The sequence below is a fragment of the Plecotus auritus genome, assembly GCF_963455305.1.
Source record: "Plecotus auritus genome assembly, chromosome: 9".
NCBI classification, from domain to species: Eukaryota; Metazoa; Chordata; class Mammalia; order Chiroptera; family Vespertilionidae; genus Plecotus; species Plecotus auritus.
Genome location: NC_137783.1, coordinates 56,510,282 through 56,528,369, shown reverse-complemented (window position 1 = coordinate 56,528,369; position 18,088 = coordinate 56,510,282). Strand labels below are relative to the sequence as shown.

General features: G+C 55.3%; 1 protein-coding gene across 1 annotated transcript in view; it reads right to left on the bottom strand.

Annotated features, from left to right (window-relative positions):
- Positions 1-226: 226 nt before the first annotated feature.
- The window catches only part of RET (ret proto-oncogene), a 53,692-nt gene continuing 35,830 nt past the window's right edge, over positions 227-18,088 (bottom strand). The window contains 12 exon segments of the mRNA XM_080688728.1: positions 227-392; positions 395-508; positions 1,800-1,947; positions 3,172-3,271; positions 4,388-4,525; positions 6,130-6,200; positions 10,218-10,340; positions 10,421-10,635; positions 11,620-11,727; positions 13,844-13,991; positions 16,478-16,734; positions 17,537-17,656. Of these exon segments, the coding sequence (XP_080544854.1) occupies positions 355-392; positions 395-508; positions 1,800-1,947; positions 3,172-3,271; positions 4,388-4,525; positions 6,130-6,200; positions 10,218-10,340; positions 10,421-10,635; positions 11,620-11,727; positions 13,844-13,991; positions 16,478-16,734; positions 17,537-17,656 (1,580 nt within the window). The 3' untranslated portion in view covers positions 227-354.

The window sequence follows — 18,088 nt, the reverse complement described above, 5'->3', positions numbered from 1 at the left end:
GGGGGTTTGGGGTGGGGGGGCGTGTGCTTCATGTTTACATCTCGTTGCCTTGTTGGGTGGCAACCAGGAGAATCAAACAGATCAGGTAGTGAGTGAGGAACCCAAACGTGTGAGCACAGAACACGGTGATCCCTGATGAACACAGACCGGCACTGGCGCTGCCGAGGGCTGCGGAGGAGGAGGAGGAGGAGGAGGAGGGACCTACACACGGGACCAGACTCCCATCCAGTGCATGGCGTCTGCTGGGAGGGAAAAACCGCCAGCCAGCGGAAAGGGCACAGTGAGGGGCCGGTGGATCATCTCGGCAAGTGTCCTCTCCTTGTGAGTCCATTACCTTTCACAAAGAAATGTTAACTATGAAACGAGTCCGTTAATTGTGCCGCTGAGGGTGAAACCATCCAGTTAGCATATACACTATCATTGGCATAGCGTGGACACCCAGTGCTAGTGCCATCGGCTCTCGTGAGTGGTACGGGACTCTCCTCAGGCCAGTTCGGGTCTGACATGCCTAAAAATGAAAACAGATCATTTGCTCTGCACTGAAGAACCCACACTTCATGTGCAGACAGTAAGGGCTTGGCAAAACTCCCTTTGAGGTTCCAATCAAACTCTGGTTTCTGTGCCCATTATACAAATGGGCTCCTGCTCCAGGTTTGCAAAGCATGGACTCCGGGGAACTATCCCGAGCTCTCTTGGTAACTGACCAGAAATGACCAGTTTTGACTTCTGTAAGTTTCAGACTCTCAGATCTGACATATATTTGTGGACCTCTTTAACTCGTTTTCTAAGGCAGCATGAAGCATCAGCTCGTCACTGAACCCAGTGGCTTACTGCAACGGGCAGCTTCCATAAAAGGTTCTCGGTGTAAAGAAGCCTGTCTTCCCCCCAAGTCTACCCTGGAGGAGAGGTTCTTCCAGATCAAGAGTGCACACAGGGGAGCCCACAGCGGCGCCAGGACAGAGGCACGAGCACTAGACCCAAAGCCAGCGAGGAATCGAGTGACCCAGGAGGCATGCAGAGGGAACACGCTCAGCTGAAAAATGCTCGAAACACGAAGATTTCAAAAAAATAAAAATAAAAATCAATGATGAGGTTAGAAAACAGAAAAATTTCAAGTATTTAATTGAAGACAAAAGAAGGAGTTTTGGCAAGAACCATATTTACTGTCCATTGCGAGACCACAGCACCACAGACTACGTTCTTCCAAGAAGCACCTGCTCTAGCTTTCAGCACTGACTTCATAAGTGACAACCGTCATGACAGTGTGTAATGCAAAGGATGTGAAAACAGCTGCCTGCGTGTGACCTCCCCGGTGCTGGCCTGTGGCTGGGCACCCTGCCCACCCAGATAGGGTCTGGGGCCACTGGCTGCGCTCAGTGCAGGCGCGTGCTGCTGGCTCCTCCTTTCTAAATCAGATGCCCCTCCTCCCCCCAAGTTTGGGTAAGTGTGTTCCAGTAGTTAAATTGCAAGTACTACGACTTGATACCCACCCCAGAAATGACTTATTCATCATAGTCTCAACGTCCCCTGAGTGTTCTGCCCTGCTCTCTTTCTTTATCATCTTAAATTGCTGGGCAGTATAGTAATTACACTTATTTTCACATCCTTTAAAAAAACATAGTTGCAAAAATGCCTGAATGTAAACGGATGCAAAATCAGACATTACAAATAAAAAGGTTCAGAGTGGACTTTGGTTTCATTCAGACCAGAAAGACTCTTAAAAAAGCATTCCAGAGAGTAAGGATAGTGCAGAGAGGAACAAAGTCGCTAGAATCTAGTAAATGCATGTGAAATTCTACCATAGAGTTTGTTTTCAATCCACGTGGAGGGGAGGGTTCGAGGGAGGGGAGCATTATTACAGTCCACCAGGGGCATCTCCTCTTCCGAGAGGCCATCATCGTAAAGCAGGGAGTCGGATGGGGTGGACGCAGCCAGATCCAAGTAGTCCTGGAACAGAGAGATGGCTGGTCACCACTCCCCCCACATGTGCCACGAGGGACATGCTCCTGGGCAGTCTACTGGCTTCTCCAAGAGACCCGAGCTCCTCACCAGATTGCCAGCTCTGAGGTCCCCCAGCACCTGCATCACCTGGCCCTGTTCCATAGTCCTCACTGCTCCCTACCAGAAAGTCACCTCCTTGGAGGCAGAAATGTCCTCCGTTATTGTTCTGGTCCTATCTAGGCCGCATGCAGCACTGCGCTGGTGAAATGTGTGGAGAACAGCCCCAGCATTTTCCTTCCTGCTTCTCAGCACTGTCCCAGGAAGGCTGACCCTGGCATCAGCTGTCACTTGTTTAGGGGGACTCTGCGTTAACGGGATTGGAGGCTTTGCTCAAGTGATACGCTGATGTTAGGTTTCACTACAAATGGCCTACAGCCCTAGACCATGCATCTTGCTTTTCCTGTTTGAAGAAATTACAACCGTTGGTAAATGTGTACACGTGAGGATGAAACGCGGATGTAAACACCACGAGGGCAGGGTGTGTGCTGTTTGTTTCCTTGCATTTCCATGATCTAAGACAGAACAGAGTGCACAGCAACTGCTCCATAAATATTAGCTGAAACTTTGTTGACTTTCTCATTTTCCTACAGAGTTTAAACTGAAGGCACTCGGCTGAATGTGGCCTCTCAGATCTGTTTTGTTTGGCCTACACTGAGCTTTTGAAAATGTAAATGAGTTGCTAACATTAAAAACTGGGAAACGTAGCATAAATATCCCTCAAAACTCAGAAGACCTGACACACTGGAATTCGTTTTCCTACAGGTCACATGCGGCTGCAACAAGGGGTCCTTTAGAGGGGGTGGTGTCCTACTCCCTAGTCCGTCCCTCAGCTGGGCCCCTCAGAACATCTGCATTGAGGACACTCATGTCAACTTTTTCCTGTGATTTTGTTTGGCTTTGGAATGATTCTCTCATACACCTGTCTTTTGAGAGCTCTTCCAGGTGTCAAGCTAAAAATGTTGGGGTCTTCATGATTTGAAAAGAAGCCCAAGGGGCCTGGTGCCCTCCATGGTCAGCATGGCCATCTCCCCTGCATAGCCTCACTCTGCCCCTGCACAGGGACCTCCGTGGACCTGGGTTGGGCTGGAACCCCTCCCCCAACCCCTCCACCTCCACTGCCACGTCCAGCCTATTGGTGGCCCACACTAGGGATCTGCTCTAAGTACTCACTCTTCTCTTAACCATCATCTTCTCCAGGTCTTTGCTGATGTCGGCAAACACTGGTCTCTTGTCTGGCTCTTGCTTCCAGCACTGCAGCATCAGGCTGTACCTGGTGGGAAGAGCAGACAGGTGGCTATGACCCAGCCAGGACCCCCTTGTCACAGCCACCACACCCAGCACAGTACCAGGGGTCGGGGGGCGGGGGGGGCTTTGTTCCTGAGCCCCCAAGCAGTTTCTGCATTATTGACACACTTCTCTGAGCTGGGCCAGGGTGAGGGGTCATCGGGGCTCAGGGTGCCCAGCACTGTAAGCTTCCTGACCCTTGAGGGAGATTTGTTTTCAAGTCCCTTTCAAAGACACTGGTAGCTAGCTAACCGTGCCCACTATGGTGGCTGAGTGGGCAATGCCAGTCCTTCAAACTCTTCTGAAGGTTGAACTAGGTGTGGAGACACACAGAAAGTTCCGCCAATCAGCCATTCACACCTCTTATACCTTTACCACCTCCTCACTTCTGTGGCACCCCGCACAGCTGCAAGATCTCCAGGGCTGCTGTGTGTGGAGTGCTGGGCCTGCTGGCTGCCAGCCCGGCTGGAGGGAGGTGGTGCCACTCACTCTTTTAGCCCCGGGCTGGGCACGTGGCACGTGCACGCGGACTTTGTGGAGTAAACATACCAGCCTGTGTCTGCATGCAGACAACTCCTTTCTCATGTGCTCTCCACCCGCGCTGTGAGAGTCACCTGAGGACCTCGTGCATGAAGGCTGGCCCCTGGGCTGATGTCTGGGCACTGCTGGCCTACCCCTTTCCTACCTTTGCACCTCCCCTTGGGCACTCCCCAATATGTGCCCCATGGGCCAGTCTGAGCTACCTGCCCCTCTCCCAAGTGACCTGCAGGCACAGGTGTCTGGCCTTGAGCTCAGCTGCTCTTAGTCTGATCTCATCCTTCCCATACCCCTCTCTGGGCTCTGCTCCCCCTCATCCTTGTAGGTCCCTCCAGGAAGCCCACCCAGCCCCCAGTGGAGTTGGATCCTCAGCATCTGCTGCCATGCCTGAGGGGGGTTCTGTGCCTTCTGCCCTGTCATGCTCTGCTTGTCACTACCCACCCCCCAGCTCACTGCAGACTGGCACCCAGGGCTGCTAGGAGAGGAGGGAAGAGTGCATGTGCCCTGCCCCTCCCAAACCCCATGTCTGTATGAGGGAGGCGGGACTGAAGCAAAGCCTGCTCACATTTCCTCGCTGCAGTTGTCAGGCCTCTCCATCCGGTAGCCTGTCTTCAGAAGGTTGAAGAGCCGCTCAGGAGGAATCCCAGGGTATGGGTTGCCCCCCAGGGTCACAATCTCCCACAGCAGGACACCAAAGGACCACCTACAGGAAGCAAGACAACCAGTGAGTGGCTGTGCCACGCCTGCCCTGCCCTCTGGGAAGGTCAGATATCTGTCGGCCCAGCAGCTGCTGGCCCACCAGCCCAGAGCCTCCACTGCCACCTGCAGAGAGCAGGTCTCAGCCTGGGCCCCAGCGCACCAATGCATGCAGGATGGAGTGGGGATAGCCTGCCCTGCCCCCACTGCTGCGAGGCTTCCCAGCTCAGCCCCCACACCTACAGGGGGCACTGGGCAGGCCCAGGCAATGGATCACTGAGGCATCAGAGGTGGCCCAGAGCCGCCCAGCAAGTGCAGCAAAATGCAGGCTTAACCCAGGCCACAGGCCCAGGTTCCCGGCACACTTCCTCCACCTTCTCTGTGTGCTTGGAATTTTAATAAAGTCTTAGAAAAAAACACTGCTATAAGAAAATACTTAACTGTGAGGGGGAATTTACTGTAAAGTGGGAACAGAACCGGATCACCCAACAGCATTATCACATGAGCCCACTCACAAGGATGGGAAGCAAACACCTGCACACCTCAGAGACCATGAGGAGGCCACGCCTGTGAGCCAGTGGTTACTCGGCTGGTGGGGTCCTCGTGACTCAGTCTCTTCATGATGCTTTACTTTGAATTTCCTAATTGTCTTAGAGTCAACTTCCCAAATCAGAAAGCAGTTGTTTAAAACTGCAAGAACAGCCCTTTCACAGCCCACACTGTTCAAGATGCGCACGTCTTAGTGGCAGAGCACTTAGACAAAATGTCTGCTGTGTCTTTGAGAAAACTATCACATCTATAATTTGACTGAAAGACTGAGTTTGGTTCTTGCCTTTGAGCAGTTTGGGGCACACTGAACTCACTCGAGGCCATTCCTCCCTGTGGTGGCAACCAGTCCTGCTCAGGCCCACAGGAGGGAACTGCTGGGCTGGGCCTGTGTGTCACTAAGACGCCCACAGGAGGGAGGGGAGAAGGGGGAGACCAGGGGGATTTGCAGCCACTGCTCACTGCTCTCATGGACGTTACTGCGGCTTTCAAAACTACTGCCTGGGCCCTGGGCACTGGCTAAATCAGTGGTTCTCAACCTTTCTAATGCCGCGACCCTTTAACACAGTTCCTCATGTTGTGGTGACCCCAACCATAAAATTATTTTAGTTGCTACTTCATAACTGTAATTTTGCTACTGTTAATGAATTGTAATGTAAATATCTGTGTTTTCCGATGGTCTTAGGCGACCCTGCTAGCGGTTCTCAACCTGTCGCGACCCACAGGTTGAGAACCACTGCTGTAGAGCCTAAGACCATCGGAAAACACAGATATTTACATTACAATTCATTAACAGTAGCAAAATTACAGTTATGAAGTAGCAACTAAAATAATTTTATGGTTGGGGTCACCACATGAGGAACTGTATTAAAGGATTGCGGCGTTAGAAAGGTTGAGAACCACTGGGCTAAATGAAGACATGAAGCTCCCTCAGGCTGGGGAGTCACTGCTGATGCTCAGCACAAGCTGACAAGCACTCAGGGCCAGCGTCGTTCCCAGCTAGCTGCCCAGACAGGTGGCATAGTCCCCCTGACATGTAACCCAGGAAGGCACACCCACACTTACACATCACTCTGGGTGGTGTAGATATGATCAAATAGGGACTCAATTGCCATCCATTTTACTGGAATCCGGCCCTAAAGAGGGAGTGAAAGAAGGGCATTAATGTTGCTGGGAAATGGAGGAGGGGAGTGTGCAGGAGGGCGTGGCCCTGTCTCAGGCGCTTCCAGCTCTGGGGGATGCTGAGTAATGACACCAGAATGCTCCCAGGTACAGAACTGGCACACAGCTTCAGAGGGTCTGGGATCCAGCCTGGCCCTCCTGGGCACAGCTGAGATGCCAGAGGGAGTCAGCTGGCTTGCCCACAGATACACAGGCTTGCTTGTCAAGCACCACATTCGTGCTGAGAAAAACCCAAGGAATGGATACCAAGCCCAAGCTAGGCTCCCCACGGCCACATCTGGGGAGCTCTGGGGTGCCCCAGGTGGTGCTGTCCTGCTGGTGGGCAAAGAACACCATCCAGCAAGATCTGCCCTGACTTCTGAGGATGAGTGACTTTAGGAAACCAGCACTTCTACCTTGGGAGTTCTGATGCAAAACCACACACTAACTGCTCTTCTGGGCAGCTCCAAGGAAGAAATCTGCTTATGGGCCTCGAGGCTGGTTTTTGCCTCTTATTTTATGCCAGGGCTCTTTCAGCATCCTCTGGAAGAGTACCCCTCACTGCAGAGGTGCTGGGGTCGGTCAGACCTAACAAATCCCTTGAACTATCCTCATTTTGGGGGGTTCTTTCTTTTTTATTTTTTTTGGTGCTCTGATTGGGTGCTTTCCGGACCCAGTGACTGACTTGTTTTCTAAATGACTGACTCGATCCTCTGCTTCAGCTAATCCGCTGTTGATTCAATCTAGTGCATTAATTTCAGTTATTGCATTCTCTATTTCTGACCAATTCTTTTTATGATTTCTATCTCCTTTTTTGTTTCCTATCTCTTTGTTGGAAGTTCTGTGATCATCTATTCCCCCCCCCCCCCCCAAGCTCATTGAGCATCCCTATGTCCCGTGTTTTGAACTCTGCCTCTGATAGAGCGCGAGTTTTGGTTCTGGAGTTTTGTTCTTTCATTTGGGACGTGTTGCGTTGTCTCCTCATTTTGGCTGTCTCCTGTGCTTGTTTCTATGTTTTAGGTGGGTCTGCTACGTCTCCCAGTCTTGGCAGAGTGGTCTTACGTAGCAGGTGTCCTGTGAGGCCCAGTGGCACAGTCCCCCGGTTTACCTGAGCCGGACGCTCTCAGGGAGTCCCTTCTGTGGGTTGTGTGCCCTCCTGTTGTAGTTGAGTCTTGACCGCTGCCGGCATGTCAGTGCTGGAACTGACTCTCATGTTGACTGGCCGTGAAGACTGGCCATGACTATAGTGGACAAGCGGTTGTGTGAGGGCGGACCCCAGGAGTGAGATTTACTGCAGTGGGGCTAAGATACCTGCCAAGTCCACCTTTTGGGTGTGATGTTTGTAGTGCTAACTGGGGGTTCTGGAGTGGTCTGAAGCCAGCCACCAGGTGTGTTGGTTTTGGAGTCTCTTGGAAGGGGCTCCAGTGCAGGCCAAGGTCAGCTGTTGCCTGTATCTGGCCTGGACCCCCTGGGAGGAGCTACAAAGTAACTTTTGGTTGGTAGCTGCCTGTTTGGGCTTGAAAGCACCTGGGTTATGCTGTGAACCAAGGCTGGTTACCACCACTGCCAGGCTTGGGGCCGCTTAACCAACAGCACACCAAGGCCAGACGCTTCTTGTTTGGGGTTTGTGGGCCTTCAAGAGATTTTAGGAAATTCCAGAGTGAGCCCAGGCTAACAGCTTGTGGATTAGCCTCTGAAAGAGGTTCGGCCTGGCAGGGAGTAAGGGAATCATCAGGTGGAGTGGTTAATGGAGACTCAGACTTTGTGCCCAGCTGCACTTGCAGGCTGGATTGGAGGAGGGCTCAGCTAAGCAACAATGGCGCCTGCAGGCACTTTGCTCCAGGGGAGAGCTGCCCCTCCAGCCTTTGCCCGAAGCCAGATAATTCAGTTCCTCCCTGGTTGTCCCTGGCATTTTTTGAGCTGCTGTCCCTTTGCTGGAGCTCAGGGAGAGTGTTTGTGAGCAAGTGAGTCTGTGCTCTGGCCCTTTAAGAGGACACCTGGGTCTACAGCAGCTCTCCCTCTCACCTGGACAGAATCCCCGCTGATTTTCAGAGCCAGCTGTTGTGGGGACTGCTCTTCCTGGCACTAATGATCCGGGCTGGAGAGCCTGGTGCAGGGCTGGGACCCTCACTCCTCAGGGGGCCCCTCTGCAGCCGAGATATCCCTCCCAATTCTTAACTGCCACACAGGGCTGTGGGACCAGCCCTTTTCGTGTCTCCACCCCTACTACCACTCTCAACATGGCTACTTCTTTACACCCTTGGTTGTAGTTCTGTTCATCAGCTAGTCTTCAGGTGGTTCTGAAGGGTGGTTGTTCTGTAACTCGTTGTAGTGTAGATGTGGTAGTGGGAGGGGGCGAGCCGAATGTACCTGCTTTGCCATCTTGACCAGAAGTGACCCCAATGCCACTTGATGAAGAGCTTTCCAGTAGGTAAGTCTTGAGGCAGAAATCCATTTTAAAATGTGTGGTGGATTTTAATGCAGCATTTACTGTACCTCCTTTTTCTTTAAAGCACCTATAGGATGCACGCCCTTGACGACGTGGGACTGTTTCTGGGGCACGTGCTTGTAACAACGCTGCCTGCAGCCTATGCTCTCAGAGCCCTGTGTTTGAACCCCTCATGCTTCTCTGCTTGGTGGCACAGGGCCTTCTTGGAGGATCAGGGCAACAACAGGAAGGCTCTGTCCACATCCCTCCACAGGGTGGGGATAGCCCCTCTCCACTTCCCCTTTGGCAGTGCTGAGATGTGCTGTCACAACGGAAACCCCAGCAAAAACGAAACACCGTCCTCACAGCCTGTGACCACAGGGGCCTCCACCCTCATAAGGTGACGCCATGTGCGGCTGCTCTCTGTGTTACTCTTTTTTGAGCGTATCTGTTCTGCACGTCGGGTCAGCTGTGACTCCTGAATGGCCTGTGAGCTGAGCCCGTCTGGTCGGCTGGAGGGAGGCTACAGGAGAGGGCTAAGCGGGCAACACAATGAAGAGGCACAAGACCAATGCCGCAGGAAGCCACCCCATGCCAGGAACCAGATTTCCCCAGAGGGGCCCCCGACCACCTACTTCAGAGATTTGGAGGATGCGCAGTGGATTTCAACGCAGCATTTACTGTAACCCCTTTTTCTTTAAAGCATTCTTTAGGATTCATGTCCCTGATGAAGTCTGTTTCCAGGGCACATGTTTGTAACAACACGGCCTGCAGCCTGTGCTCTTGGGAGCCTGAGTTGAACTTTTTGGCTGCTTCGAGGACGACCCTATGCTGTCTCTGGACCCTCTCTAGGGCCCCCCCCTTGCGCCTCCCAACTTACCCAGGCTCCCGTCCCAGAACCTCCACCTGTGACATGCTTCATGCCTTTCTACAACGAATGGCCACACCACTCTCCTCTGCCAAAGAGCTGAGTTACACAGGACGGAAACAGGGCCTTCATTCCGCACAAGGGAGGGAGACAGTGCAGAGCAGGGGTCCTCAAACTTTTTAAACAGGGGGCCAGTTCACTGTCCCTCAGACCGTTGGAGGGCCGGACTATAGTTTAAAAAAAAAACTATGAACAAATTCCTATGTGCACTGTGGGCCCGGGACGAGTCAGCTGCTAAGCGGCACTCGGTGGGCCGGATAAATGTCCTTGGCGGGCCACATGTGGCCCGCGGGCCGTAGTTTGAGGACCCCTGGTGCAGAGGATGGCTATTTCCACAGCATCGGGAGGCCTTTGAAAGGGACAGTGATGGAGAGCAAGAGAAGCTTCAGCACCCAGCTCTCGGCAGCCAGCCCCGAAGGGCAGGTGCGGGTGTGGCCCTCCAGAAGAGAGGAACAGACTCCAGGATCGGTTCTGCACTGGGTCTCTGGAGACCCAAGATCAGGGAAGGATTTGGGGATGAGGGCTAGAAGTTTATACTCTAAAAATCCGCTTTATCCTCTTTACCCTGTGGGCACCCTGACTGCTATCCCCACCATGCCTGGGGTCTCAGGCCAGCACCCACCCAAGACCTGGTACCTTGCTCCTCTTCACATAGGAATCCTCTTCATATACATCCCGGGACAGACCAAAATCCGAAATCTTCATCTTCCGCCCCTCGGCTACAAGGACGTTTCTGGCTGCTAAGTCCCGATGGACGAGCTGCAAGGAAGACATAGCAGGGACCCCCTAAAACCCAGGCCCACCAAGGCAGTGGGGGTGTAGGCTGGGGCAGCACACACCTTCATCTCGGCCAGGTATCGCATCCCCCGTGAGATCTGCCAGGCGAAGGAGATGAGGTCACCCATGGTCAGGGCCCGCTCGTCCGGGTTGTCCAGGTAGCTGGAATTGCGGCTGCCTCTGCTGCCAACGTAGCCGGGCCCCACCTTGCGGCTCTCTCGCAGGAAGCCCCGAAGGGAGCCGTACTTGGCATATTCCACGATGAGGAGAAGCGGCCCTGGGGGAGAGGGGGCTGTGGGCTGGCTGCCTACCAGGCCCTGGCAGACAAAAGTCAAGCTAGCCCTGGGCGCCCCACACAGCATGGGAAGGAGGACATGCAGGACCCCTCAGGGGAGCTCTGCCCCCTACCAGCAAGTAGGCAGAGGGACACAGCCCTGCTCTGGGTGGTAAGAGCCTGGGTTCCAGGCAGCTCCAGGACTTAAGTCCCAGCTCATTGTCACATCACTTGCTCTCCCTCTGTGAGGCCCACGCTGAAGCCGCTGCCTGGGTGGTTGAGCATGATCTTATCCCAGGGTGCCCAAGTCGGTGGCTCTTGTACTCAGTGCTTCCTGGGGGTGCATACCCTCGCTGCTAGGGTGTCAGCCTTTCCGCATCCCTGGTCCTGGCACAGCATGGTCTGGGAGTGACTGACGGAGGCAGGGTCTAATCACACATGGCCCACCTGCTTTCTGCTCCTGCCTGCTCTCAGCAGCTCCCAGGCCTGAATTCTGCTGGCACTGACCAGCATCCCTGCTGCCCTCTCCCTGTTGGCTCCCGTCCCCTCACACCCCCAACACACACATGCACACATGTGCGCGCACAAACAGTGAGAGGCCCCTGGCGATTGGTCTCTGGTGTCTTTAGGTGACAATGCCTTTGTCATGAAGTGCTGGGGTCACCTGGAGATCACAGCATGCCTAGTCCTCAGTAGGTGCCTAGGAGGCACTATCCACTTCTGGAGTGCCTCACTCGGGGGCTCTGCCTGGAGCAGGGTGCCAACAACCAGAATGCTACCAGAGACCTCTGGGCAGCCCAGCAGGCCTAGGGCTCTGGCCTCATGCAAGTACTCCTGGGGCAGCCCCTCCCAGCCCTCTCACTGACACAGGGGGCTCTAGGACAGAGAACAGGGGCCAGAGAAGAGGAGGGGGAGGGGAGGAAGAAGAGCGTTGCGGCCCAGAGCTGGGCCTGGGCCCTGCAGCTGCTGTCCTGTGGCTGGCCTCACCGTCCTGGCTGCAGGCCCCATACAGCTTGATGACGTTGGGGTGGTTGACCTGCTTCAGGAGGTTGAATTCTGACAGGAGGTCCCGCAGCTCATTTGGGGAGGCGTTCTCTGAAACACATGTAAACGGAGAGGGCTGCAAACCCATCCTTTCTGGAAGCCCCGTCTGTGACCAGGCAGGGTCACATGGGCCCACAGCAGGCGTCTGCAGAGACCTGCCACCTCCTCAGATCCCCTCCCCCTACTTCCACAGCCTGGAGCTACTCTTTGCCCTCGCCCCACCGCCCCCTCCCCCCCCACCAGTAGGATGGTCCACAGTGGCCTCCTCTGCCTCCAGGGAATAAGAACCCCCGGAGGCAACGTCCTGTAGTAGGATCTCTCCATGGACAGCCTCCCAGCCTCTGGGCTGGGCGTTAAGTGGAGTTACTTCCTTGCAATCGCCATCTTTCAAAGATAGCTGTGCACAGAGACCCCCTCATTAATCCTCTGGGAAGGAAAGGGGACCCCCTGAGGTCCCCAAACACCTGATGACCAAGCACTTGACATCGGGGCAAAACCCTGGAGGAAGGTAAAGGCCACAGATTTTACAGAATTCTCCTGCCAGGAGGAGGGCATGCATCCTGAGAGTGGGCAGGGCTGGGTTTGGGGTCCCATAGGTATTTTGAGTCAGAAGCTGTGCTAAACCGTCCCCCTGGGTCAGCGCCCCATGGCCCACTGCCCAACTGTGCCATGCCACTGCCGTGGCCAAAGACTTGTCTGGAAGCGAGAGGAGATGGGGCATCAGGAATCAGGAACCCCTGTACCACACATGGCAGGCCCTGGGCAGGCCTCACTGTGCCTGCTTGGGGTGTGGGATTTCTCAGGTAAGGGGCGACATAGTCTGAAGGCCTGGGGAAGCATCCGGAAGCACTGCATGTGTGGCCCGACTGTGTACCAGCCAGGTCTCACCCACCACACTGCCGCTGGGACCTTGTCAGTCCACCCAGTGCCCAGCCATGGCAGAGGGCCCTCTGCCCAGTCTCTGGAGAAACATAAGTTTGTGTGGTTGGGTGTGTGCCCGCTCAGAGCCAAGCCTGTGGCACAAGTGGTCACTCATGGCCAGACTGGGGTGTCCAGTCCTCTCATGTGGCCTTTCCACCAGGGCCCCAGCAGACACTTAGCTGAGAGCAATGAATGGGGCAGAGTGACGCGGGAAGAGCTAGCAGTTCAACAAAGGGCTTTAAAATAGTTTTAAAACTCAGGTCTTTACCCAACGTTGGTATAGAATAGTGGTTCCCAACCTTTTTTTTGGCCATGCTCCACCTAAGCATCTCTAAAATCCCGATGCCCCCCAGTGACATATAATTCTTACTACTCCAAAAGTGAACTCCTATTCACGTGGAGGAAGTCTAAAAGGCCATTAACTTGGTCTAAACAAGCTTCCAAAGAACATGACATCCATGAAAGAGAAAAATAAAAGAACGAAAGGACAGTTGAAATACTGAGGAAGAAGTCACTAAGAAATTGTTAAAAAAATAATAATAATATGAAGTGATATGAAAAAATAGTAAAGTTTCAAAACATAATAGAGAACTGAAATGCATAAATATGTCACAATATATTTATATACTGTATAAGAGGACCCTAGAACCATAAGAAATGCAAAAAATTCACTGTTAATAACTCATTCTTGAATTTCCCCCCTTAAAAACCAAATTGCCCCTCTGTGGGGTATGTGCCTCATGCTGGGAACCACTGGTGTAGAAGCTACACCACTCTAGAACCTTCCAAGGGAGGAAAGTCCTCACCCTGCTTCTTCAGGAACCACCTGACACAGGTTATCTATGATGGATGGGGTCCCCAGACTGCAGCCACTCAAGAACACCCCTGGCCCTAGCTGGTTTAGCTCAGTGCATAGAGTGTCGGCCTGCATACTGAAGGGTCCCAGGTTCAATTTCGGTCAAGGGCACATGCCTGAGTTTTGGGCTCAATCCCCAATAGGAGGTGTGCAGGAGGCAGCCGATCAATGATTCTCTCTCATCATTGATGTTTCTCTCTCTCTCTCTCCCTTTTCCTTCCTCTCTGAAATCAATAAAACATATTTTTTTTAAAAAAAAAGAACAACCCTGGAGGCTCCTGAAGAAGTGCCAGCATGGTGCCAGCTGGCTGTCGGGTGGTTTCATCTACCCCTGGGGCTCCCACAAGTGTGCATGGCAGAGCCACCTGTGTGTGCTGCCTGGACAGGTACCTTTCAGCATCTTCACGGCTACAGTTGTGTACCCAGCTTTGCCTTTCAGCCGGAAGGCTGTTGCCTCGACCACTTTTCCAAATTCGCCTTCTCCCAGAGTTTTTCCAAGAACTAAATTCTTCCGCGGGAATTCCCACTTGGGGTCCTCCTGCATTGGGGTGGAAGGAATGGGGAGAAGTGAGGGGAGGAAGATGGTGAGGGTAAGAGAAGAAGAATAAGGCAAGATCCATGGACAAGTCCCGGTGGATGAGCTCCAGTGTGCAGAGAGCTGACTGTGATCTGGACCAGCAGGGGAGTCACCCATGTCCCTATGGGCAGGACCCCACAGCTGGGCCCAGAGGTGCCATTCCATGACAGGCCTCCACCAGGGCAAGGCAGGTGTTGCCACAGACTGGCCTGGACTCTTTGGATGCCTGTACCTTTACCGGTCCCAGTTCACTGTACATGCTTGGGGTCACCCTGGGCAGTGTCCTCGTCTCTCTAATGAGGTGTTCAGGGCTCACTGAGCACGACAGGTGCTCATGTGGGAACAAGGCCTCTTCCCTGGGAGCCAGGCCCAATCCTCTCAGCTGCTTCCGCTTTGGACACCAGGCCCACCAGGCCCTGACTGGGCTGAGCCCAGGTCCTGGCGTGCCCTCTCCAGATGCCAGGAACCCCCCGTGGCTCAAGTCACTACGGGTGGAAGTGTCCAGGGCAACTTCCCTGCGTGGCAGCCCCTGGCTGGGTACCACTGTGCTCCTGGGGAACCTCCCGGCAGCCTGTGGAGGAGGCTGCTCCTCTCCCGGAGCTGGCCATCGCTCTGAACCTGCACACACCTGCCTGTCATGTTCCCCCTCATACACACCTTGCTCACATACTCAAGACCTCTCCAGGATGTCTTCTCAGACACCTCGCCTGGCCTGTGAACTGGGATTCTGACTGGGGATGCCCACGCCAGCCTGGAACCTCCCCTCCCAAGTCTCCCTGCAGCTGGGCGTGGACGTGGCTTCTGGGGGCTGCTCACCATGTGCCATACCGGGCTCACCCAGCCTACAGAGATGACACCCCTGAAAACTCGCTGCCCCTGCAACGACCAGACCCAGGCTTTTTGATTTTGGGTGCAGAGGCAGCCTCCTCTCAGCACCATGGCCAGGGCACCTTCCAGCCGGCTCCCGGGCGTCCTGGTGTTGTCTCAGGTTCCCTAGGAACCCACAGTCAGGGTCAGAGTGAACAACACTGTCATCGCTGCCCGGAGTCCTCACCTCACACTGCCTGGAAATTGCAGTTACTACAGAGACCACACTGAGCACGCACAGCTATCACCAGTTTCATCTTCTTAAAAATATTAAATGTCATTCTCCCTAGTTTCTTTATCAGCAAACTGAGGTGAGCGGTTGAGTGGCATGTTTGAGGCCTCAGAGCTGGGCAGTGTGGCCCTTAGGTCTCAGGCCAGGCTCTGGTCACTCTGCATTCTGGGCAGCAGGTGACGTGGGCCGAGGTGGGCGGGTCCACCAGCACGAGCACCATCAGCTCCCCTCTCCCAGGGGCCTCACTGCAAACTCCCAGGGTAGATAAAGGAATCATATGGCTCATCCCAGAGGCCTCTGTGGAAGCTGAGACACTGCGGGGCGGGGCTGCAGCCCCCCACCTGCTGCGTGACTGGAAGTAGGAAGGCTGGGAGGAAGGCTGCAGTGGCTGCTGCTGCTGGGAACAGGCTCTCTGGTCCAGACCCTCACTAAGGGGCAAGCACCCCCTTGGTGGCTCCTCCTGCAAACCCAGCCACCTCCCCGTCCTGGCTGTGATGGCCAGGACCATATGGCCCCTGGATGCTGAGCTTCCTGATTAAAGGTCCATACACCGAGCTCCCCCTTCCCAGCCTCGAGGTGGGACTTCTGTTCCCACGCACCCTCCACTCAGCACTGACCTCAGATCCCCCAGACCTGGCTCCCAGCTCCTCAGGCAGTTCCCAGCCAGAATGCGAAGGGGCACGGCAGGCTGAGGGGAGGCCTGGCCAGTAGGGACCCTGAGGAGCACACGGTGACCATAGATCCGGCTTCTCCCACTGAGAAGGGGACTTGGACGCCTACTGGCTCTGGCTGGCACTCTGTCAGCTGGCTGGTGGCAGAGCTGAGGGGCTGGCTCCAGCACAGGTGGCCCCCCACGCCACAGAGGGGCTCCCCTCCCTGCTGCTGCCACCATCTCTCACCTGCATGGGGACAGCGCCTCATGCCCGGTCTCCCACTTCTGCACCCACCCTACAGACTCCTCAACAGAGCATTCCGTGGAAATGAAGGCAGACCATAGACCTCCTTTGTTCAACCCCCACCCCCAGGGGTCCACACTACCCTGCGGGGCCCCCAAATCCTTGGGCATCGGCAGGTGTAGCAGACTGCCCTTACTGTATGCTTGGGGCCACACCTCAGCCCGTCTGAATCAGCACCCATCAGTCTCACTCACTAAACTGCCTCCTTGCTCCCTGCCCCGCCCTCCCTGGAAGTCATTTCAGTGGAGGCAGGGGCTGCTGGAAACTCACGCAAGAGCTGCCTGTGGTTGCAGGACAACACCCCCCCCAACTCCAAGGCAGCCCTCCCCGCCGTAGCCCCCAGAGGCCAGTGCCACCTACAGGGCCTCCGGGAGCCCCACATGGAACCTCACCGGGATCTTGAAGGCGTCCACGGAGACCTGGTTCTCCATGGAGTCCAGCGAGGGCCGCCGGGCGCTGGATGAGGAGTAGCTGACCGGGAAGGCCTGGGCCGGCCGGTGGACAGTCATCTCGGCCGAGGCGATGGGTGCCTTGTGGGCGTTCTTGTGGTAGCGGTGGATGCAGAAGGTGGACAGCAGCACGGAGACGATGAAGGAGAAGAGCACGGCTGCCGCGATCACCGTGCGGCACAGCTCGTCGCACAGCGGGTCTGCGGGCGGGGCGGCCGTGAGGAATACACTCGGAGGGCCCCCCAAATCCCAAGGGGAGCCGGCACGGCACAGCCCTCCAACCTGGATAACTGTGGCTGCTGAGACAAACTGTGAGCGGCTGGCCAGTGCTGCTGGCGCGGGGACAAGAATACCCACCAACACGCCAGGAGGGAGAGAGGCACAGAGTGTGTACGCAGCCTGCTCGAGGCCACACAGCAGAGGCAGCGCACACCGCATCAGGATGGGAGTGGGGGTGAGGGAGGGGGTGCTGCACTGCAGTCAGCTGGCCTGGAGGGCTGTGGGAGGTAACGTCCTGTGTTCCCAATGTCTTTGTGTTTTTTTAATAAAAAAGTGAGGGCAAGAGAGTGGCTCAGGACCTGGGGCCTTTCAATAACTACTCAAATGCCAGAAACAGAAACGTGTCCCCGAGCCCATGTGCTCAGTAAACCGTGCTGCCCACCACACCTGCTGTCCCGGAGGAAGCACCGGAGGCTCTGGCTGGGACAGAGGCGCCCCAGCTGGCCAGCGCCGGGCCCAGCCAAGGCCCTGCACGGGGACAATCTGAGCAGCCACGGAGTTATTTGGTGGGAGAAGGAATTTTCCAGCCCAACCCTGTCGTGTAATTTAGGGCTATAAGGCACGATATGGAGGCCCTGACCTAGCTCCCTGCCTGCAAAGATGGGGAACAGAGGCCCAGGGGGAAGGAAGAGGGTCTCCGGGGTGACTGCCTCCCTGCACTTTACTCCCTGGCTTGTGGGGAGGTACAGGGAGCCCTGCCCCCCATGTGTCCGCCCCACTCACCCTGGTTGTCCTCCGGCTCACAGAAGCACTTCCTCTCCTCAGGGAAGCAGTTGCAGGTCCCAAAACCGGCTTTAATCCCCCAGCGCTCCCCTGGCTCATGCCCGCCAATGATGCTGCCCCCTGGTGACAAGGGAAGCCACTCAGCCTCCTGGGTGGCCTGACCAGCCAGGACCACCCAGAGGAGTGTGGGAGGTCCCTCCCTGCCTGCCTGATGTGGAGGAGGGGGGGGGGGGGTGTCGGGGAGTGAGCTCAGAAGTCCAGGTCATCTGGACAGGAGCCTCAGCATGACCTGTCCCCAAGCCAGTTCCCTGGTCACCACAGGTGGGGGGCTGCCCAGGGACCTTGCCAAGGTCCACACAGGGCTGCTTTTCCGAAGTGGAGAAGGGGCAGCAGGGGTGACCAGCAGATTGGGGGGCAGGAAAGCTGCACCGCTGTGAGTTAGCCAGGGTGACACTGGGTCAGGGCACCTAGCTCCAATTTTTGTTTTGAGGGGGGCAGAGCCCTTCATTCAAATAAAATGTCAGACAAAGATGGGCACATAAAACCCAGGAA